This window comes from Galleria mellonella, unplaced genomic scaffold, assembly GCF_026898425.1.
Source record: "Galleria mellonella isolate WM207_F2 unplaced genomic scaffold, CSIRO_AGI_GalMel_v1 utg121, whole genome shotgun sequence".
NCBI classification, from domain to species: Eukaryota; Metazoa; Arthropoda; class Insecta; order Lepidoptera; family Pyralidae; genus Galleria; species Galleria mellonella.
In genome coordinates, this window is record NW_026441983.1 from 1,513,813 (window position 1) to 1,538,543 (window position 24,731).

A 24,731-nucleotide genomic window follows, 5' to 3' on the forward strand; every position below is an offset into this window, starting at 1 on the left:
GCTCACAGGTCGCTGGTGCTTTTCTAGATACCGGAACAGTTGACGGTTAATGATAGATTCCATAACCTTCGAGAATAAGTAAGTGATAGCTATGGGCCTGTAGTTATCTGGATCTGAGCGATCTTCCTTTTTAGGGATCGGATGTACTAGAGCAGTCTTCCAAAAATTTGGGACTATGCCCGATGAGTAGCAAAGCCAAAAAAGACGCGTAAGAACCGGAGCCAACTCTGGTGCGCACGTCCTAAGCACAACTGGAGGAATACCATAGGGCCCACTCGACTTATGGATTTTAAGGGAGAAAAGTGCTCTACGCACTGAGCTATGCGTGAATTTAATGTCAGGCATAGAGCTTCTACAACACGGGATGGTCGGTGGTGGTTTCTCCCCATCATCCAATGTCGAGTTTGACGCAAAGATGGATCCAAGAAGATCGGCCTTTTCTTTAGCGTTCAGAGCCAACGAGTCATCTTCCCTACGCAATGGTGAAAAAGATGACTTACAGAAATTTCCTTGTGCAGCTTTGGCAAGAGACCAGAAAACTCGAGTTCCCGAACGCAAACTAGCCAATCTCTTGTCATTTCTACTAATATCTAATATAATTACTATGATCTAATATCCACCAAAACACCAACAAACAGGTCATCATATCACCACTATGTATGAAAGTAAACTCCTTGTCGATGGCGAGCTGTACGATGGAAGAAAGTGGCCGATGTTGTGAATGATGATGATGTGAGTAAATGATGCCTAATCATATTGAACATTTCCTCTGAGCACATTCCATTGTACAAGTAGTAGAACATGCAGAGTGAGGCAAAATTTCTCCTTAAGACTTAAGGGTTCGTTACCGTTTGTAAGCCTAGGATCATCGATAATTCTCATAGCTTTATTATATCGTTTATTAATTATTGTAACTTTAGTTAGCACGCTTGACCTAAGTGGATAGTGGAAGGTATTTTTAACTTATAAGATCTAATATTTTATACCTACTCAAAATCATTTCAAATAAAAATATTATTATTATTATTTACAAAATTCACATCGACCCTCTTAAGGAGAGGAGGTGGCAAACTAAATCCCAAACGGAATCCCCTAAAAACAGAATCCCAACCGTCTGAGATATTGTTTCAGACTGCTTGGGATAAGACCGTACACTGATAGAACTCTTTCTCGGTTTAGGCTTTCACGAGGTTCTCGTCATGCGGTATATTGACATCCACCAAAAACACCCTCAAGAGTGTTCAATCCATCACCACGATATTAGGTTTATTCGCAGGAACTATCATATCCGTGATGATGACTCGGTCCCAGTAGAGAGTGACGCTGTCGCTTTCGAGGACTGTACTTCAGGGATAACTCTTGATGGGGTGCTTTTCAAGTACTCAGTGTAGGCAAGAGCTGAACAACCCGAAAGTACATGTCCGAGTGACTCTCCTGAATGGCGTCATGCCCGACATATGTCTAATTATAGCTTGCACTTGTAGAATTGCTGCGATGGTCTTGTAGGCGAGCCTAGGTCTGCCATGCAAGTGTTACGACAGTGCTGTGATGGTGCATGACCACGTTATAATTGTAGAGAATGCTTAAAAGCGTCTCCATACAAATGCATACTGTTTGCTTTCCCATTGTATCGTGACGGTAAAATCGTAGATTTTTTATTTCATAAAATAATAGTTTTCGAAGAAAGAAATTTTCTTATATATTTTTTTTAAAAATTCTTAAACCTTTTTTTGTCTATCCATCATTCATCATAATTTCCTTTTTTTTATACATCTTAGAATGGCAAATAAGCTGACGGCCCACCTAATGGAAAGTGGTAACCGTCGCCTGTCTATAGACATGAACAGTACCATGGACATAACAAAGTATACTGTTTCGTCCATGATACCCCCCCATGCGTTGCCATTCCTGAGGACTCAGGTATTATTCCTCTGTATCCTGTAAATTCACGCTATATCCCACCCTTCAAACCAAAACACAGCCATGCAAACACAACTGCTTTACGGTTGAAACATGAGTGGGACAGAGGTATCCAAGTAAGTAGAATATCGTGAAGTTCCACGTAAAAGTTTAAAAACGCCTAATGGCAATGTCAGACCCCTTTATTTTTACTAACAATATTTTACCCACTGTTTCATGGCACTATGGTATGGCACATACGTTACAGATGAGCAATAAAAATAGCTTTTACATTGGTTTATGTGCAAAAATAAAATAATACACCAAATAAGTAAAAGAATTTTATTTCGTTAATAATTATTGCATTGAATAATTAATAATTATACAGATCTCAAGACTTTTTAATTTTGAACAAAATGACATCATTAAGTTATATTAGCCAAAAGGGGTAGTTACGTCTTTTCTACTCAAATTCTTTAGTTTCATATTATATAATAATAAATAGATCAAAACTTTGTTACGTTATACACACATCTACATATTATGTACAATGACATATGTTGCTTTCCACAACATATATAATCACGTGATATGTCAAACTTGCTACTTAAGGTTACTGTTTGTACCTCTAAACTTTATCTTGTCTTATAAATACTTACACCTACATGAATTATACATTTAACATGGCTGATCAGCAGTATGTTTCAACAAATGGTGTCGCAATAATGATTGTATTGTATTGTAAAATCTTGTTCATAACTCAGATTAAAACTGGTAAATGATTTAATAAACAATATATGATTTATGCCTAAAACATTTATTACATACATCACAACTATATGGCTTATCACCAGTATGTATAAACAAATGCTGTGTTAACTTCCTTTTTGTGAAAATCATTTATTACATACATCACAACTATGTGGCTTGTCACCAGTATGTATCAGCAAATGCTCTTTTAGTGTTGATTTTCTTCTAAAACATTTATTACATACATCGCAACTATATGGCTTATCATCAGTATGCGTTAACAAATGCTGTGTTAAACTTTGTTTTTTTAAAAAACACATATTACATATATGACAACTATGTGGCTTTTCACCACTATGTATCAGCAAATGCTCTTTCAGTGTTGATTTTCTGGTAAAACATTTACTACATACATTACAACTATGTGGCTTATCGCCAGTATGTATCAACAGATGCCGTTGCAATGTTGATTTTCTATTAAAACATTTATTACATACATCACAACTATGTGGCTTATCACCAGTATGTACCAGCAAATGCTCTTTCAATGATGATTTTTGTTTAAAACATTTACTACATACATCACAACTGTATAGCTTTTTATTAGACAAAAATATTTCCTGTTCAGGATGGACTGTCATATGGTATTTCAGTGTATTGTAGGTCTCGAATGTCTTACTGCATACCACACATGAATGAACTTTATCCTCATCCTTATTATACAGAACTCGTTCAGAATTAGGTTTGGAAGGTCCAGCAGTTTCAAATATGGTCCCTCCTTGTTCAGTCACCGGTTCCTGTGTGGTATTCATAACTGTGCTGCAGCCTGGACGCTCTTTATGGTGTGGAGTCATCTGTTGTTCGGTGTCGTGCGAGACATGTAAATTCTCACCTTGTGTATTTTCCGTAGCCATATTTTGTCTGACATGCACGGTGGATACTATGGGAATATACTTAGACTTGTTTAGCTGTAATTTTCTGTTAAATGATAACCACACTGATGCAGTTCACTATTACAGTCAGACTGCTAAACTAGAAGTGTTCATTGGGCCTTCATGCATTCCTTGTACGACAGGTCTGAGGTCACTTCATGTTTACTAAAGAGGGTGTTCACTGAAAATTTGCTGGATATCTACATCTCCAGTACGAGTCTCTTGGACATGACATAGCCACACGTGGTCGTAAAAATAACAACCGATTGCCAGAGAAGGAAAATAAAACAGAATAGATAGACTGCCGCAGGTTTAAGCTTACAAATAGTATGAATCGCTCTAGTGGCCGGTATTACCTTTATTATTATCAAGTCGAAGAAATAAAACACTCATAAAATGCACAAGGAATAAACAGTACAATATTTCGAACAAGTCAGCAGTGTGGTAATATTAGAGAGGCTATGACTATGTCTAAAACCGAAATCTTTGCTCTAAGGACAGGTAGGAGACTGTTGTACAGATAAGTGTACGTTAGTGATTTGACCAGGAGCTTGTATCTACCCTACAGATTTTTTTTCCAATAAAAAAGGTTTGTGTATGCGTTGAGGAGTATTGCTTTTAAGTATTGCTACTTAAAAATACATATATATTAAAAGGAAAGTACGAATATTAAGTTATAATTGTTTATAATTTTTTTTACTAATAATAAAAAATAAAATAGTGTTTTATATTCATAGTTATATTTTTTAAACATTTCATCACTATTTTGGTATAGGTTATTGTTTAATAAACCACCAATTTTCTTCGAATGTAGTGAATTGCTCATGATCATCTGGCAACCCCACACCCTGCTGTCAGTGGAGACAAATATTTTTTTTACTTTATATATATATACTATTAAAATGTTTTCCTAATTTTGCTCATTTTTATATTTTGTACTGGATATCAAATATTTGTGCTTTGTATATCGGATCATAGCTGCACGCTAGAGCTTACTCGCGACAACCGTTTGTTGGTATTTTGGTGGATATTAGACCGTAGTACTACAATGGATTTGACTCGTATCAACAACAAAAATACAGTTGTCAGTCGTATCCATTCCTAAACCTGGAGAAACAAATATTGAACGATATGGTTACTTTAACTTATAGTTAATAGGTATCTATTACATAAGTTTATTACTATAGTTTTATATAATTTTTTTAATGACATGGTTATTTTTATCAATAAACAAAGTAGTGTGTTTACTTCTATTTAAGTTTTTTTTATATACATGCATAGGATACAATATTCGAAATACATGTTTTAAATTGAGTTGGTTGTAAAGGATTATGTTCATTTTGATAGATGTAAGAAAAAAAAAGGATAATAACAAACAATGCCAGTAACATTTTATTTTTCTGAAAATCAGTACCTTCAGACAAATTCATAATTAAAGAAATATAGATTTTTATAATATCCAATTATTGATAATTAATCTTTTTCAGATAAAACTAATGTACCTAACATACACATTACATTACAATTATATTATCTTTCGGGTATCGCATGAAAGTTGAAAGACAGGGCTGATTGTGACAGCAACAGTATGTGACTTATCAAGAGTCAACATAAAAGCTCTAGATATTCGCGGTGTTGTGAAGAAGATAAATTTCAAGTCAATGATAATAATTCTAAAAAGGTTTTATTGTCAACCGAAATACAATCTGATGTGCATTCCAGCGAGTGTTCTACTATACATCTAGAATCACTAATTGTTGATACAACGGCTGCGATAGAGCAGGTGTCTGGTAAAGTTCAGGAATACCATATGTTTGTGGATTTATATGTGAAAAATTATACAATGTAATAAGGGTACTGCTTGTAAAGAAATATTTTTAGCGTCGGGATCCACATGCAATGTTAACCTTAATTTATTTAAAAGTTTCTGAAAATATAATGAGATACACAGAAGTCTAAATAATGTAAACACATTTTATGCATTGTGGGGTGATATGCTCTTGGGCAGTGAATAAAATATTAAGTGAATGGAGATGCTTTGAAAAAGAAGTTTTAAAATAATGTAGATAATGATTTTCGATTTTTTTCCTTTACATGTGCTATACGACATTGCTTATTGCCAAATTTCATTATTCTAGGCCAATGGAAAGTATTTTATAGGTTTTGTTTCTCTTTGCGAATAGCAAAATATGCGATATAAGTGGAACATAAACGGCCGTATCTCTTGATTGTGTCAATTTAGAAAATTGATTTTTTCACTGCTTTAAGAGATTGCAGACCTGAGTATATGATACTAATTTCGTCTTGATACCTCCATGAGTTTCTAAGTATAATATACATCAAAGTGATCCTAAAGAGTTCCGTTTTTTCCTTTAGAGGCACATGACCCTAAAAAGCAAAGTTATAAACAAAATTCTAACACTAAGAAATATATAATCTTTGTACACATATTAGTATACGAGCATAATATATATTTTTACAGGTTTTTGTTTTATTTGCTTTGTACTCGTATATCTTTTCCATTCATGCTGGTTCATTTTTAATTCGCTTTCAAATACTTGCTAACACATATTAAATTACAATTCTTGATAGCTATCTATACATCGATAATAGTTTTTATATATTTCTACTAATAATTATGGCAAATAAAAAATAAACAAAGATTAATCACTCAGCGCAATTGAGTGTACAATATTTTTGGTCAATGCGTTTTTAGCCAATACAACCAATCTGGATGGTTTCCCCACGCGAAAACATATCACATGTAAGTTGTCCTTGGGAAAAGCATGTTGTACCCAAATCTAAGCTATAGACAACGTTTAGCCTTGTGACTTGTTGATCGTCATTACGAATGCTAATCTAATTGGGAATTGAATGCGTTTGAATTCAATTAGCACATCTGTAGGAATTATAAGGATTCGTGGTAGCAATACATTTTCGCTTCTGAACTTGCCATTCAAAATGCTGGCTTCGATAACGTTACTAATAAATGTGAAAACTATAGAAAACTAAAAGTCTGCGTATTGACCAAATCAACTTTACTTATATATAACAAACTGTTAATAAACAAACGAATTCAAAAATAACACTACCAACAACCGTTCCGCTGACGACCTAGCCAAAGTGAAGTCGCGGACGTCCCGCTGGCCCGTGAACAGCAAGCTCCTATTCAATATTGTTTACACAGGATAGAATCTGGATCCGTACCGATAAGTAAACCGTGCAATGGTTCAGGTGGTGTTTTAATTTCCGTTAGTTTCACTTTCCTGATGAGCAACACATCCCATCCCATCCCATTTAATCCCATTTAAGTTCATGACAATGCAATGGCATGCCTTGTCCATAATACCAATGACCACTAAATAGCAACTTAAAAATAATAATAAATTCACTATGAGAATAAAATTAACATGAGAGTTGCACTGAAAAGTTAAAATGATATAATAACGTATAACAGTGACTGCTATGATCCAGACAAATAATCCAAAAAAAAATTGACGAAAATTGTAAAGACAGTGAGAGAAAGAAGGCCGGCTTCGTCCTCATCCCTACTCCGTAATGTAACTGATCGATTGGTAGTTGATCAATTATCGACCGGTGAGGGTTGATGATTAATTTAAATTAGGAAAAAGATATAATTAAAGCAAATTGTAATTATAAACAATACATGAAAATTATATTCGATTGCTATCTTGCAACCCTATAGCGGAATATAAAAATTGCGATTAAAAAATGATCGTAAAAGGGTGAAAATTTGAAGTTGTATGTATTTTTCAATGCTAAATCATATTAAAATTAAAATAAAAAAAATTGTCAAAAAAATTAAAAACAATTTTTTAGAGGTGGGTCACCCTTATCATTGAGGGGTATAAAAAAATAGATGTTGGCCGATTCTCAGACCTATCCAATATGCACACAAAATTTAATAAAAATCGATAAAGCCGTTTCGGAGGAGTTTGGTAACAAACACCGCGACACGAAAATTTTATATATTAGAAATTCTATAATTAGGTAAAGAGAGTCCCTGTCATCTCGTCGCTTGGTGGATGGCATAGTTACATTACTAACAATCCCTTTCCCCCTGTTTAATAGGATTTTGATAAGCCACAAACGTTACAAATGCAAGACAAAATTGGTGTTTACATTCTTCAAAAAATAAAAAATATGAGGTCTAAATAAATTTTTATTTATAAATTATTACATTTATTAATAAATAAATATACAGATTAATTAATAAATTGTAAAATTCTGAACGAAACAGCATCATTAAGTAATATTAGCAAAAAGTGGCTCGCTAATGTCTTTTCCACCCTGAGAAAACAAATAATTTCCACTTATTAATAAGGAAAACCATTACTTTCATATTATACAATAATACATTGATCACAAATATGTCACGTTACGAGGGGAGGTTAAAAAGTTCGCGGAATGGAGAGATTAGGGGGGCGGGATTAGTTTACTCGTCCAAGTAGTCACTTATTAAGCACCTCATTAAGAGTATATATACCAAGTTTGAACCAAATCGGATCATTAACTTTTGAGTTATCGACCTGCAAACAAGTTAATCTGGAAGAAGTCAGTGAGTATGAAGAAAATTGAACACCACGCCGTTATTAAGTTCAACCAAGCAAGGAAAATCCGCTCAAACGATTTCTCAAGAGCTGTTAGCAGTTTACGCGGACTCTGCCCGTGGTAAAACCATGGTTTATTAGTGGCATGGTCTTTTCAAACAAGGAAGAAAGTTTATTAAAGATGACCTCCGCTCCGGCGGAGCTCTGTGGAGAAATTAGGGAAGAAGTTATGGCCCGGATTCTTACTGAAGATAAACCTGAATAGAAGAAAGAGTCGATGTAGTCTACCAGAGGGAGACTTTGTAAAGTGGATTGTTTGAAAAGTCGATTGCTTGGGTATCTTTGTCCTATTCGTGTTTCTACCGTGAAGCAGTTGTGTTTGTATGGCTGTGTTTCGGTTTGAAGGGTGGGATATGGCGTGAATTTACAGGGTACAGAGGAATAACATCTGAGTCCTCAGGAATGGCAACGCATGGGAGGTATCATGGGTGAAACAGTATACTCCGTTATGTCCATGGTACTGCTTATGTCTATAGGCGACGGTTACCACTTTCCATTAGGTGGGCCGTAAGCTTGTTTGCCATTCTAAGTTGTATAAAAAAATTGTAGCACAAAAAAGGTACAACTCCTCCGAAGAAATTTAAAGCGACACAACCGCGCAGAAAGATCATGACGACTGATGAAGAAGCTATCAAAGAAAAAAGAAGATAAAAGTTGTCAAAAGATGTGCTCTTTTTTGCACGACAACGCTCCCGTCCACACGTGTCATGTTACTACGACTACTTCCCAAAAATGAAAAAGGCGCTGCGTGGAAAAAAATTATAGACGATGAAGAAATCAAGTCTGCTATTTAGGCTTATTTTGATTATTTTATTATTTGAGAGATCAGAAAAATGTATTAAAGTTAAGGGAGAATACATAGAGAAGGAAAAATAGTTTCATGTTTAATTTCAACTCTCTTTCCCCTCATTCCGCGAACTTTTTGATTTCCCCTCGTATACACACATCTACATATTATATACAATAATATTACTACTTTCTACAATATATATAATCACGTGATATGTAAAACATAATGCTTGTTACTTAAGGTATTGCTGTTTGTACCTCTGAATATTATCTTGTCTTATAAATACTTACACCTACATGAATTATACATTTAATACGGCTCGTGATCAGTGTTTCGACAAATGCCGTTGCAGTGTTGACTTTCTGTTAAAACATTTACTACATACATCACAACTATATGGCTTATCACCAGTATGTATCAACATATGCTGTTGTAATATTGATTTTTGGTTAAAACATTTATTACATACATCACAACTATATGGCTTATCACCAGTATGTATCAAAACATGTCGTGTTAAATGTGTTTTCTGACTAAAACATTTACTACATACATCACAACTATATGGCTTATCACCAATATGTATCAACAAATGCCGTTGTAATGTTGATTTTTGTTTAAAACATTTATTACATACATCACAACTATATGGTTTATCACCAGTATGTATAATCAAATGCCGTTGCAATGTTGACTTTCTATTAAAACATTTATTACATACATCACAACTATATGGCTTATCACCAGTATGTATCAACATATGCTGTTGCAATATTGATTCTCTGTTAAAACATTTACTACATACATTACAATTATATGGCTTATCACCAGTATGTATTAACATATACTGTTGTAATATGGATTTCTGGTTAAAACATTGATTACATACATCACAACTATATGGCTTATCACCAGTATGTATCAAAACATGTCGTGTTAAATGTGTTTTCTGACTAAAACATTTACTACATACATCACAACTATATGGCTTATCACCAGTATGTATCAACAAATGCCGTTGTAATGTTGATTTTTGTTTAAAACATTTATTACATACATTACAATTATATGACTTATCACCAGTATGTATCAACAAATGCCGTTGTAATGTTGATTTTTGTTTAAAACATTTATTACATACATCACAACTATATGGCTTATTACCAGTATGTATAATCAAATGCCGTTGCAGTGTTGACTTTCTATTAAAACATTTATTACATACATCACAACTATATGGCTTCGCAACTGTATGTATCAACAAATGCTGTTGCAATGTTGATTTTCTGTTAAAATATTTACTACATACATCACAACTGTATCGAGTCGTCCGCTGTTTGGTGTTGTCGGAGACATGCAAATGCTTACTTTGTGTATTGTCCATAGCCTTGTTTGATCTGCCATGTACTGTGGACACTGCGAATACGTATGATCTGTTTAGCTGTAAGTTTTTATTATGCCATGCTGAGGCAGTTTAAAATTATAGTTAGACTGCTCATTTATAGTTCGATGTTCTTTGGCCCTTCATGGACTTCTAGTACGACAGTTCTGTGGTCGCGTCGCGTCTATTAAAGAGGATACCATCTGACCGTGTTGTGATATCATAAACACACATTTTGAAATTTTCTAGACATTTTACGTCTCCAGGTCGAGTCTCTTGTACATGCCACTACCACAAGTGGTCGTAAACACAACAACCAATTGCCAGAGAAGGAAAGTAAAACAGAATAGGAAGATTGCTACAGGTTTAAGTCTACAAATAACATGTATCGATGTGGCCAGTATTACCTTTGTTATTATCGAGTCGGAGAAATAAAGCACACACAAAATGCACAAGGAATAATATGCACAATATGTCGGCAAGTCAGCAGTATAGTAAGATTCGAGAGAAAAGAAATCTTTGCTCTAAGAATAGGTAGGAAACTCTTTTACAGATATGTATACGTTAGTGACTTGACCAGGAGCTTGTATCTACCCCACAGAAATTTTTGTCAATGAAGAAGGTTTGTGTGTGCGTTGCGGAATTTTAAGTATTGCTAATATAAGAGAGGTATTTAATTATAATTGCTTGTATTTTTTTTAATAATAATAAAAAATAAATATTCATTCTGTTATATCCATAGTAATATTTTTTAATCATTTTATCACTATTGTGATATAGGGACAATGTAAATGTTTAATAAATTAAAAATCGTCATAGATTTAGTGCATTGCTCGTGATCATGTGGCAACCCCATGCCCTATTGTCGTTGTATATCATTCTTTTTCAATTTATACATATTTATATACACTTTTTATATCTTTTCTTACTTTTAATCAGTTTTATTTGTCGTATTGGATATTAGATGTTTGTATTTTGTATATCGGATCATAGTTGTACGCTAGAGCTTACTCGGGACAACCGTTTGTTGGTATTTTGCTAGATATTAGATTGTAGTACTACAATGGATATTCTTCGCATCAACAACAAAATATACTTCACAGTTATCAGCCATATCCATTCCTAAACTTGGAAAAACAAATATTGGACGGTATGGTCATTTTAACGTATAATTAATAGGTATTTATTACATAAATTTCAATTTTTGTAGTTTTATATATTTTTTTAATATGATTATATTTATCGATAGACAAAGTACTGTGTTTACTTCTATTTAAGGTTTTTTACATACACGCTATTACGGTAGATTGTAATTGCATGAGATTTTTAAGGAACTATTTATGACATAGAAGATCTATTCATCCCGTATATATTTAGCTGTCAATATAGTGTAGTCACTGGGTAGTCAAATAATAAATATCATCAATAAAATGTAGGTACATAAAGATGAGATGGGGACAGCAAACGGCGTGTGTGGAGAGGTGGAATAAGGAAAGTTATCAAGTGGTTTAAACTGATCTCATTAAGTTTCGTTATTATAATACTAGTGAACAGAAACAGTATTTAAATGTTATCGGCATTAGTAAATCACTGTTAAATGAGTTCTCCAATCTTAAGTGATTTTAGTTGATTACTTACCGAAGGAGTAAGTTCAGACTTACAAATTGATATACCTAATTAACAGTTACATGGAATTTTTTTTTATACAACTTAGAATGGCAACCTGATGGAAAGTGGTAACCGTCGCCTATAGACATGAACAGTACCATGGACATAACAGACTACTGAGAATACATAATATCACAGTTAATAACGATGTGTCTTCATTGTTGTAGCCTATGACATGCCCTTGATTGAATCCTAAAGTTATACTTTAATTATCCCTGATGTATAGTAATATATAATATGGTATCCCAATATAATAATATGGTATCTAAATTAAATGCACTAAGTGAACTTGTGCTTTATTTCTATTTATTACTAAGAGGCTTACAAACTTTATATTGCTGAAGAATATATCACATACGTGTAAAGTTAGTATTACGTAGTACCCCACATATCATATTATATATATATATATATAATAAATATTATAAATAATAGTACCTTTTTGAGACGCGCATTGCCGAACTTGAAAAAACCTCTTTAATCCCCTTTTTAAAAACACCACGCTGTAGTTTTTTGAGGAAACCTCGGCTAGCAGCTCATTCCATAACCTGTGTTCTTGAGGGAAAACATTTCTGAAACCGTGTTGTACGCCACCATTTTGGCTGTAGGATATGAGGGTGAACTCTCTGTCGATGGCGAGCCCTACGATGGTAGAAAGGAGCCGTGGGCATCATACTAAATAATTTCTCTAAGCACAATCAGTTATACAAGCGGTAGAATACGCAGAGTGAGGCAAAATCTTTCCTAGAACTTAAGGGTTAGATACCGCTTGTAAGCCTGGGATCATCGACAATTCTCGTAGCTTGCTGTTGCACCGAGTCGAAGGGTTCAAGCCGGTATTTATCTGTTCCCACCTATAAGTAACAGCAATACTCTATATGGGGCCGGATTTACAATTTGTAGAGCATTAATCGCTGATCCGGAGTGAAGTAATGCTTCACTCTATTAAGCACACAGAGTATTTTGGATGCCAGCTTTACCATATCTTCGAGGTGGCCATGAAACGATACGTCACTAGAGATGTCGACACCAAGGATCAATGCTTTTAAAGATGTTAAGAGACATGCCTTGGAACTGTGGAGCCACAGCAAATGGTTTTTTTAGCGGTGTGCGTGTTCACCGCTAAAAAACCATTTGCTGTGGCTTGTGTTTAAGTGAGGTTAAACTGAACTAAGTTTTATCGTCCCCAATCAGAGACTCCAGTTAACGTTCTTGTTTTGAATCAAAGCTTTTTGTATTTATTTGAATTCAGACACTGTTCACGATCGTCCTCCATGGTGGAACGAGGGACATTTGTACGACCCGTATAATGGGCATCCCCAGTGCTGTCATCCGCATAACAACGAATGTCAACTAAGATTTGTATTGACTTGGTAATAAATGACAACGACTTGTTTAATAATTATTGGTTTAATTATAGAGACCGACATTAGTACAATGGTGATGACATATATATTGAGAGAAGACGCGACAATAGTGATGCGCCATTCCATTAGTGATGTGACCTTAACAACTTAAATCTATATTCATAACAAGGTTAACAAATCATTAATATACAGCAGAAACGGCGTTGGGGAAAGCACAGAGCCCTGCGAGACGCCAGTGTTAATATCCATGTGATATGACATGTTCAATGGAGGGACCTAGACGGCAGAAAATGTTTGATAGGATCTTTTGAATTGGTAACGCTAACGTAGTATCACTGAGGGATGATAGGTGAGGATGAAAGCAGGTTAGTTAGCACCTCGTAAGGAAATAAAAAAATAACCAATATAGTTTCAAGGGGAGACAGCGTGGAGATCGATCTGATAGAGTATATTGTTAGCAATGACAATGCTAGACCCTACTACTAACACTCCCTTTCCCCCTGTTTAATAAGATTATGATAAGCCACAAACGTTACAAATGCAAGACAAAAGTGGCGTCATTATTTAAAAAAAATAAAATAAAAAATATGAGGTCTAAATGAATTTTTATTTATAAATTATTACATTTATTAATAAATAAATATACAGATAGTTAGATTGTAAAATTCTGAACGAAACAGCATTAAGTCATATTAGCAAAAAGTGGCACAAATGTCTTTTCTACCCTGAGGAAACAAAATAATTTTCACATATCAATAAGAAAAACTAATATTATACAATAGTAAATTGATCAAAACTGTCATGTTACGAGGGAAAGTCAAAAAGTTTGCGGAATGGAGTGGATAGTGGAGGTTAGTTTACTCGTCCAAATAGTCACTTGTCAAGCACCTCATTAAGAGTACATATACTAAGTTTGAATCAAATCGAATCATTATCTTTTGAGTCATCGACCTGCAAACAAGTTAATCTGGAAGAAGTCAGTGAGTAGAAAATTGAACACCACGCCATTATTAAGTTATGGCCCGGATTGTTACTGGAGATGAGACCTAGGTTCATCACTATAAACCTGAGTAGTAACAAGAGTCGATGCAGTGGCATAAGAAAGGCACAACATTTCCGAAGAAATTTAAAGCGTCACAATCGCCCAGAAAGATCATGACGACTGATGAAGAAGCTGTCAAGGAAAAAAGAAGAGGAAAGCTGTCAAAAGATGTGCTCCTTCTGCACGACAACGCTCTCGTCCAAACGTGTCATGTTGCTACTACTGGCATCTATCAATACGGGTTTACAACTTAGACCACCCACCTTACAGACCAGACTTGGTCCCCAGCGACTATTATTTATTCCCAAAAGTGAAAAATGAGCTGAGTGGACAAAAATTGGCGACAATGAAGAAGTCAAGTCTGCAATTTCGGCTTATTTTGACAGCAAAGATAAATCTTTTTTTTTTCGATGAGATAGACAAATTATTTGAGAGATCAGAAAAATGTATTAAAGTTGAGCGAGAATATACAGAGAATGAAAAATACTTTCATGTTTAATTTAAACTCCCTTTCTCCTCATTCCGCGAACTTTTTGACTTCTCCACGTATACACACATCTACATATTATGTATAATGACATTATTACTTTCCACAATATATATAATCGCGTGATATGTCAAACATAATGCTTGTTATTTAAGATATTGCTATTTGTACCCCTGAACTTTATCTTGTCTTATAAATACTTATACCTACTTGAATTATACATTTAATACAGCACGTCTTCAATATGTTTGAACACATGCCGTTGCAGTGTTGATATTCTTTTAAAACATTTATTACAAACATCACAACTATATAGCTTATCATCAGTATGTATCGACAAATGCTGTTTTAAATGCCATTTATGCCTAAAACATTTATTACATATATCACAACTATATGGCTTGTCACCAGTATGTATCGACAAATGCTGTTTTAAATGCCATTTATGCCTAAAACATTTATTACATATATCACAACTATATGGCTTGTCACCAGTATGTATCGACAAATGCTGTTTTAAATGATTTTTATGCCTAAAACATTTATTGCATACATCACAACTATATGGTTTCTCACCACTATGCAACAACAAATGTCGCTGCAATATTGACTTTTGGTTAAAACTTTTATTACATACATCACAACTATATGGCTTGTCACCAGTATGTATCGACAAATGCTGTTTTAAATACCATTTATGCCTAAAACATTTATTACATATATCACAACTATATGGCTTCTCGCCTGTATGTATCAACAAATGCTGTTGCAATGTTGATTTTCTGTTAAAATATTTATTACATACATCACAACTATATGGCTTATCACCAGTATGTATCAACATATGCTGTTGTAATATTGATTTTTGATTAAAACATTTACTACATACATCACAACTATATAGCTTATCACCAGTATGTATCAACAAATGTCGCTGCAATATTGACTTTTGGTTAAAACTTTTATTACATACATCACAACTATATGGCTTGTCACCAGTATGTATCGACAAATGCTGTTTTAAATACCATTTATGCCTAAAACATTTATTACATATATCACAACTATATAGCTTCTCGCCTGTATGTATCAACAAATGCTGTTGCAATGTTGATTTTCTGTTAAAATATTTATTACATACATCACAACTATATGGCTTATCACCAGTATGTATCAACATATGCTGTTGTAATATTGATTTTTGATTAAAACATTTACTACATACATCACAACTATATAGCTTATCACCAGTATGTATCAACAAATGTCGCTGCAATATTGACTTTTGGTTAAAACTTTTATTACATACATCACAACTATATGGCTTGTCATCAGTATGTATCGACAAATGCTGTTTTAAATACCATTTATGCCTAAAACATTTATTACATATATCACAACTATATGGCTTCTCGCCTGTATGTATCAACAAATGCTGTTGCAATGTTGATTTTCTGTTAAAATATTTATTACATACATCACAACTATATGGCTTATCACCAGTATGTATCAACATATGCTGTTGTAATATTGATTTTCGATTAAAACATTTACTACATACATCACAACTATATAGCTTATCACCAGTATGTATCAACAAATGCCGTTGTAATGTTGATTTTTGTTTAAAACATTTATTACATACATCACAATTATATGACTTATCACCAGTATGTATCAACAAATGCCTTTGCAACATTGATTTTCTTTTAAAACATTTGTTACATACATCACAACTATATGGTTTATCAGTAGTATGTATCAAAACATGTCGTGTTAAATTTCTTTTCTCTCTAAAACATTTATTGCATAAATCTACCCTACAGAAATTTTTATCAATGAAGAAGGTTTGTATGTGCGTTGCGGAATTTTAAGTATTGCTAATATAAGGGAGGTATTTAATTATAATTGCTTGTAATTTTTTTAATAGTAATAAAAAATAAATATTCATTCTGTTATATCCATAGTAATATTTTTTAAACATTTTATCACTATTGTGATATAGAGACAATGTAAATGTTTAATTAATTAAAAATCGTCATAGATTTAGTGCATTGCTCGTGATCATGTGGCAACCCCATGCCCTATTGTCGTTGTATATCATTCTTTTTCAATTTATACATATTTATATACACTTTTTATATCTTTTCCTACTTTTAATCAGTTTTATTTGTCGTATTGGATATTAGATGTTTGTATTTTGTATATCGGATCATAGCTGCACGCTAGAGCTTACTCGGGGCAACCGTTTGTTGGTATATTGCTAGATATTAGATTGTAGTACTACAATGGACATTCTTCGCATCAACAACAAAATATACTTCACAGTTATCAGCCATATCCATTCCTAAACTTGGAAAACCAAATATTGGGCGGTATGGTCATTTTAATGTATAATTAATAGGTATTTATTACATAAATTTCAAATTTTATATAGTTTTATATATTTTTTTTAATATGGTTATATTTATCGATAGACAAAATACTGTGTTTACTTCTATTTAAGGTTTTTTACATACACGCTATTACCGTAGATTGTAATTGCAAGAGATTTTTAAGGAACTATTTATGATACGGAAGATCTATTGACCCCGTATATATTTAGCTGTCAATATAGTGTAGTCACAGGGTAGTCGAATAATAAATATCATCAATAAAATGTAGGTACATAAAGATGAGACGGGGACAGCAAACGACGTGTGTGGAGAGGTGGAATAAGGAAAGTTATCAAGTGGTTTAAACTGATCTCATTGAGTTTCGTTATTATAATACTAGTGAACAGAAACAGTATTTAAATGTTATCGGCATTAGCAAATCACTGTTAAACGAGTTCTCCAATCTTAAGTGATTTTAGTTAATTACATACCGAAGGAGTAACTTCAGACTTACAAATTGATATACCTAATTAACAGTTACATAGAATAGATAATATCACAGTTAATAACGATGTGTCTTCATTGTTGTAGCCTAAGGACATGCCCTTGATTGAATCCTGAAGTTATACTTTAATTATCCCTGAGGATAGCCGTGGTTTGGTTTTGGCAGAGTTCCGCAGCAACATAATATAAATAAAATAAAATAAAATAAAACATAAAAACTCTCCTGGCGCCCAAAATTTGTTTTAGTCCAACATAGATTTAAGTTGTGGTTTAATTTAAGTTATTATATATATATATATATATATATATATATATATATATATATATATATATATATAACCAATAAATTTTCCTTTTATTTGCAAGATAACCCGTAACAGGATCTGACAGGATAAGATACAATATTCGAAATACATGTTATAAATTGGGTTGTTTGTAAAGGATTATGTTCATGTTGACAGGTGTAAAAAAAAATGGATAATAACAAACAATGCCAGTAACATTTTATTTTTCTGGGAAATCAGTACCTTCAGACAAATTCATAATGAAAAATATAGATTTTTATAATATCCAATTATTGATAATTAATCTTTTTCAGAGAAAACTAATGTACCTAACATACATATTATATTACAATCATATTATCTTTCAGGTATTGCATTAAAGTTGAAAGACAAGGCTGATTGTGGTAGCAACATTATGTGACTTATCAAGAGTCAACATAAAATCAAGACAAATTTCAAGTCAATGATAATGATAATTTTTTAAAAGTTTTTATTGTCAACTGAAATACAATCAGATGTGCATTCCAGCGAGTGTTCTACTATACATCTAGAACCACTAATTGCTGACGCAACAGCTGCGATAGAGCAGGTGTCTGGTGAAGTTCAGGCTTACCATATGTCTGTGAATTTATATGTAAAACATTATACAATGTAATGAATGTACTACTTGTAAAGAAATATTTTTAACATTGGGACCCACATGCAATGTTAACCTTAATTTATGTAAAAATTTCTGAAAATATAATGAGATACACAGAAGCCTAAATAATGTAAACACATTTCATGCATTGTGGGGTGATATGCTCTTGGGCAGTGAATAAAATATTAAGTGAATGGAGATGCTTTGAAAAAGAAGTTTAAAAATAATGTAAATAACGATTTTCTAAACATGTGCTATACGACATTACTTATTGCCAAATTGCATGATTCTAGATCCACAGGAAGAATCCTATTGGGTTTGTTTCTCGTTGCGAATAGCAAAATATGCGATATAAGTGGAACATAAAGGGCGGTATCTCTTGATTGTGTCGATTTAGAAGATTGATTTTTTCACCGCTTTAAGAGATTGCAGACCTGAGTATATGATACTAATTTCAATTTAATACCTCTATGTGTTCCTAAGAAAAACAGACATCAAAGTGATCCTATAAGAGTTTCGTTTTTTCATTTGTATTTGCTTTGTATCTTTTCCATTCATGCTGGTTCATATTTAATCCACTTTCAAACACTTGCTAACACTCTATCGATGCATAATCATCGAATTTCCGTAAATATTTCATACGCATTCAAGTTCGATGACAATGCAAAATGACTACAATAATAAGATCGTAGCTGCTCTGATGAGGTGGTTATAAGTTTTTTCAGAATTTTTTCAGCTATGGGAACAGATAAAAGTTGGTCGGTGCTAAATCCGGTTAATATAGGGGAAGAGGTAACATTTCGAAGCCACATTGGATTTTTGCCATGAATTGCACAGAGGTGTGAACGCGCGCATTGTCCTGATGAAACAAGACTTTTCTTCTCAATAAACCTGGACGTTTTTCTTTAATTTCTTCTCTCAAACGACGCAACAGGTTGCAATAGTAATCAGAGTTTATTGTTTCACCCTTTTTTAAATAATCCACGAGAATTATACCCTTTGCATCTCAAAAAACGGATGCTATGACTTTGCTCGTCGATAAAACCACCTTTGCCTTTTTTGAGGTGGGCGATCCTGCTCTTTTCCATTGTTTCGACTGTTCTTTTGTCTCGGGTGTATTGTGGTGAACCCAGGTTTCATCCATAGTTATAAATCTTTCAACAAATTCTATTGGGTCAGCTTCATGTAACTTTAAACAGTCGCGAAAAGTTGTGAGTCGGTTGCGTTTTTATTCCACTGAAAGCAGTCGCGGTACCCACCGCGCAGACACCTTAGAGAATCCAAGTTCAGTAGTAATTATATGATGTGTTTAGATGAGATGCTTACAGTCTTAGCTATCTCCTCGACAGTCAATCTTCGATCAGATAAAATTAAATCACAGATATTTTCTTTGTTTTGATCAGTGGAAGCAGTTGAAGGCCGGCCACTACGGGGCTCATCTTGAATGGTCTCACGACCACGGTTAAACTCTGCCACCCAGTTTTTAACAGTCGCATACGAAGGAGCGGACTCACCCAAAGTAGCAAACATGTGTTTATGTATAGTTTTTGGAGTTACCTTTTAAAGTTTTGGAGTTACCTTTCAAATTCAGGTATTTTATCACTGCACGATGTTCAATTTTATCCATTTTCAAAAATAGCTCTGACTTGACTTACGGTATCACGTGTAAACGAACAATGAGTTACCGTGAATAAACTAAACTGTGCATACTTGTTGCTAAATAATGTAACTACAAAATGAGGGTAGTTATAAAAAAACCAATGACTCACCGTGTTAGACTAAGAACTTTTCAAATGACCCTCGTATGTGTCGCTTAAAAATAAAACTCAACAAAACACTGTTTAATGCCTACTAATTGCCATTGAAATAAAGTAATATCAGAAGTACAAATAAAAACAAAACAAATACTTGCGTGTAGCCTCCAGGGGGGAAAGGGTTGTTAGCAATAGAAATTGACAACTCCATTGCTAGCAATATGCTCTATTAGGTCAGCCTCCACGTGGTCCCCCCTGGAAACCATCGTAAACAATTCTTGTTGAATTCTTCACGATGGGCTAACTGATCTGCTTCTTCCTCACCTGTCATCCTTACTGTTGCCCCGCTGGTGTATGCCGATAGCGCAGGTGGAGTTACCATTCCATTATCACTAATTAAAAAAAAACATAACCTCAATACGATTAACGACGGATGGCGCGAAGCGAATTCAACTTGCCGGTGTCAGAAAAGAAAAGCTTTCAATGAATTAAGATATTTTACTTAGATAAATTATTTACATATACATGAATTATCCATTCAATACGGCTTGGCACCAGTATGTATCAACATATGCTGTTGTAATATTGATTTTTTGTTAAAATATTTACTACATACATCACACCTATGTTATTTGTATGGTTTATCACCAGTATGTATCAAAAAATGTTGTGCTAACTTTGCTTTCTGTTTAAAACATTTATTACATACAGTACAACTATATGGCTTCTCATCAGAATGTATAATCAAGTGCCGTTGAAATGTTGACTTTCTGTTAAAACATTTATTACATACATCACAACTATATGGCTTATCACCAGTATGTATCAACATATGCTGTTGCAATCTTGATTTTCTAATAAAACATTTATTACATACATCACAACTATATGGCTTTACACCAGTATGCATCGACAAATGATCTTGCAATGTTGATTTCCTATTAAAACATTTATTACATACGTCACAACTATATGGCTTGTCACTTATTACCAGAATGTATAATCAAATGCTGTTGCAATGTTATCTTTCTATTAAAACATTTATTACATATATCACAACTATATGGCTTCTCATCAGTATGTATCAACAAATGCTGTTTCAATATTGATTTTGTATTATAACATTTATTACATACATCACAACTATATTGCTTTACACCAGTATGCATCGACAAATGATCTTGCAATGTTGATTTCCTATTAAAATATTTATTACATACATCACAACTATATGCCTTTACACCAGTATGCATCGACAAATGCCGTTGCAATGTTGATATATCACTAAAACATCTACTACATACATCACAACTATATAGCTTCTTAGCACTATGTGTTGACAAATGCCGGTGCCAATTTGATTTTATGTTAAAACATTTACTACATACATCACAACTATATCGCTTATCACCAGTATGTATAATCAAATGCCGTTGCAATGATGATTTTCTATTAAAACATTTATTACATACATCACAACTATATGGCTTCTCACCAGTGTGTATCGACAAATGCCTTTGCAATATTGAGTTTTGGTTAAAACATTTACTACATACACCACAACTGTATGGCTTTTTATTAGACGAATATATTTTCTGTTCAGTGTAAACTGACATATGGCATTCTAGTGTACTGTAGAACTTGAATGTCTTACTGCATACCTCACATGAATGAACTTTATCACATGATATTCTTCTTTTCTGGTGCTCAGATTCAAAGACATTATGCTCCACATCATTATACAGAACTCGTTCAGAATCAGGTTTTGAATGTTTAGTAGTTTCAACGATGGTCACTCCTTGTACAACTGTGGGTTCTATAGTCGACTGTTTCTCCCTTACATAATCCTCATACAGACTTAAGAGCTCATTTGTTTCATCAGAGTATATTATTTGATTAGCTTCCAATTCTTCAGTCAAAGTGTTTACAACTCCCGCTCCTACTATACCATACTGAAAATCATATTGTTCAATCAACGGTTCCTGTGTGGTATTCATAACTGTGCAGCAGTCTGGACGCTCTTTATAGTGTGAAGTCACCTGCTGTTTGGTGTTGTCGGAGATATGCAAATTCTCGCCTTGTGTATTCTTATTATTGTTATTTCGTAGCCATGTTTGATCTGCTATGCACTGCGGACACTGCGAATACATATGATCTGTTTAGTTGTAAGATTTTGTTAATCGATAACTATGCTGGGGCAGTTTAAAATTACAGTTAGACTGCTCATGTACAGTTAGATTTTCATTGGATCTTCATGCACTCCTAGTACGACAGTTCTGAGGTCGCGTCGCGTCCACTAAAGAGCGTACCCACTGCCTGTGTAGTGACATCATTAATACGCAGTGCTCATAAGATCTTGACGTAGTCCTAGTGGGATAGTTCTGAGGTCGCCTCGTGTTTACTAAAGAGGGTACACACTGAAAGTTCGTTGGACATTTACGTCTCCAATACGAGTCTCTTGGAAATGACACTGTCACAAGTGGTCATAAAAATTACAACCGATTGCCTGAGAAGGAAAATAATAAAAAATAACAGAATACTTAGACTGCCGCAGGTTTAAGTTTACAAATAACATGTATCGGTCTAGTGGCCAATATTACCTTTGTTATTATCGAGTCGGAGAAATAAAGCAAACACAAAATGCACAAGGAATAAACAGTACAATATGTCGAACAAGTCAGCAGTGGTAAGATTAGAAAGGCTATGACTATGTCTAAAGCCGAATTCTTTATACTAAGGACAGGTAGAAAATTCTTGTACAGATATGTATACGTTAGTGATTTGACCAGGGACTTGTATCTACCCTACAGAAATTTTTGCCAACGAAAAAGGTTCATGTTTGCGTTGCGGATTTTTAAGTATTGCTACTTAAAAATACATATAAATTAGAAGGGAGGTACGAATATTGAATAAAATTTTGTTTGTAAGTTTTTTTTTAATAATAATAAAGAATTAAATATACTCTTATAATCAAACATTTTATCTCTATTTTGATGTAGGTAGAATGTTTACTATTAATAAATTAATAATATTCTTAGAATTTAGTGCATTTCTCGTGATCTTCTGGCAACCCCACACCTTGCTGTCACTAAATAAATATTTTTACTCTCCATATACTTTTAAATTGTATTCCTTATTTTAATGAGTTTTTTTTTTTTTATAAATTATATTAAGTTTTTGGATCATAGTTGTACACTAGAGCTTACTTGCGACAACCTTTTGTTGGTATTTTGGTGGAGATCGTAGTACTACAATGAAAATTACTCGCATTAACAACAAAATGTACTATACAGTTATCAACCATAGGTATCCATTCCTAAACCTGGAAAAACAAATATTGAACGGTATGGTTACTTTAACTTATAATTAATAGGTATCTATTACATAATTTTCAATTTTTATAGTATCATATAATTTTTTTTATAACATGGTTATTTTTATCAATAGATAAATTGTGTTTATTTCTATTTAAGGTTTTTTTGCATAGATACATAGGATACAATAATCGAAATACATATTTTAAATTGAATTAGTTGTAAAGGATTATGTTCATGTTGTCAGGTTAAAAAAAAATGAAATCGGCCAATGACATTTTATTTTTCTTGGAAATCAGTAACTTCAGACAGATTGGCTGTGATAATTAAAGAAGTGTGGATTTTTTATAATATCCAATTATTGATAATTAATATTTTTCAAAGAACACTAATGTACCTAACATACATATTACATTGCAATTATGTTATCTTTCAGGTATTCCATGAAAGTTGAAAGACAGGGCTGATTGTGACCGCAACAGTATGTGACTTATCAAGAGTCAACATAAAAGCTCTGGATATCCTCGGTGTCGTAAAGAAGTGACAAATTTCAAGTCAATGATAATAATTTTAAAACGTTTTTATTGTCAACCGACATACAATCAAATGTGCATTCCAGCGAGTGTTTACTTTAGAACTAGAACAACTAATTACTGATACAACGGCTGCGATAGAGCAGGCATCTGGTGAAGTTCAGGCATGCCATATGACTGTGGATTTATATGTAAAACCATTATACAATGTAATGAATGTACTACTTGTAAAAACATATTTTAGGCATCGGGATGTACAGGCAATGTTAACCTTATTTGTATTGAAAGTTTCTGAAAATATAATGAGATACACAGAAGCCTAAATATAGTTTACATAAAATACACATTTCATGGATTGTACGGAGGTATGCTCTTGGGCA

The 24,731-nt window shown here is 33.5% G+C and overlaps 3 protein-coding genes across 3 annotated transcripts; all 3 read right to left on the bottom strand.

The window, feature by feature from the left end:
- Positions 1–2,463: 2,463 nt before the first annotated feature.
- LOC128201677 (gastrula zinc finger protein XlCGF71.1-like) lies at positions 2,464–4,117 on the bottom strand. The gene has a single exon (XM_052899357.1). The coding sequence runs from the start codon at positions 3,561–3,563 to the stop codon at positions 2,796–2,798; it is 768 nt and encodes a 255-aa protein (XP_052755317.1). The 5' UTR covers positions 3,564–4,117; the 3' UTR covers positions 2,464–2,795.
- A 5,519-nt stretch (positions 4,118–9,636) lies between these two features.
- On the bottom strand, positions 9,637–20,280 carry LOC128201332 (zinc finger protein 117-like; the record flags this gene model as incomplete). The annotated part of the gene is made up of 5 exons (XM_052898012.1): positions 20,077–20,280; positions 15,501–15,743; positions 12,818–12,905; positions 10,312–10,418; positions 9,637–10,119 (listed from the first exon to the last, which is right to left on the bottom strand). Coding segments are annotated over exons 1-5 (1,125 nt in total), but the record flags the coding sequence as incomplete, so codon positions are not given.
- A 1,204-nt stretch (positions 20,281–21,484) lies between these two features.
- LOC128201339 (zinc finger protein 501-like) lies at positions 21,485–23,329 on the bottom strand. The gene has a single exon (XM_052898020.1). The coding sequence runs from the start codon at positions 22,652–22,654 to the stop codon at positions 21,485–21,487; it is 1,170 nt and encodes a 389-aa protein (XP_052753980.1). The 5' UTR covers positions 22,655–23,329.
- Positions 23,330–24,731: the final 1,402 nt, after the last annotated feature.

Excerpts from the sequence above, each read along its gene's own strand:
- LOC128201677 (XM_052899357.1), bottom strand. The coding sequence starts at position 3,563 with ATGGCTACGGAAAATACACAAGGTGAGAATTTACATGTCTCGCACGAC.
- LOC128201339 (XM_052898020.1), bottom strand. The coding sequence starts at position 22,654 with ATGTATTCGCAGTGTCCGCAGTGCATAGCAGATCAAACATGGCTACGA.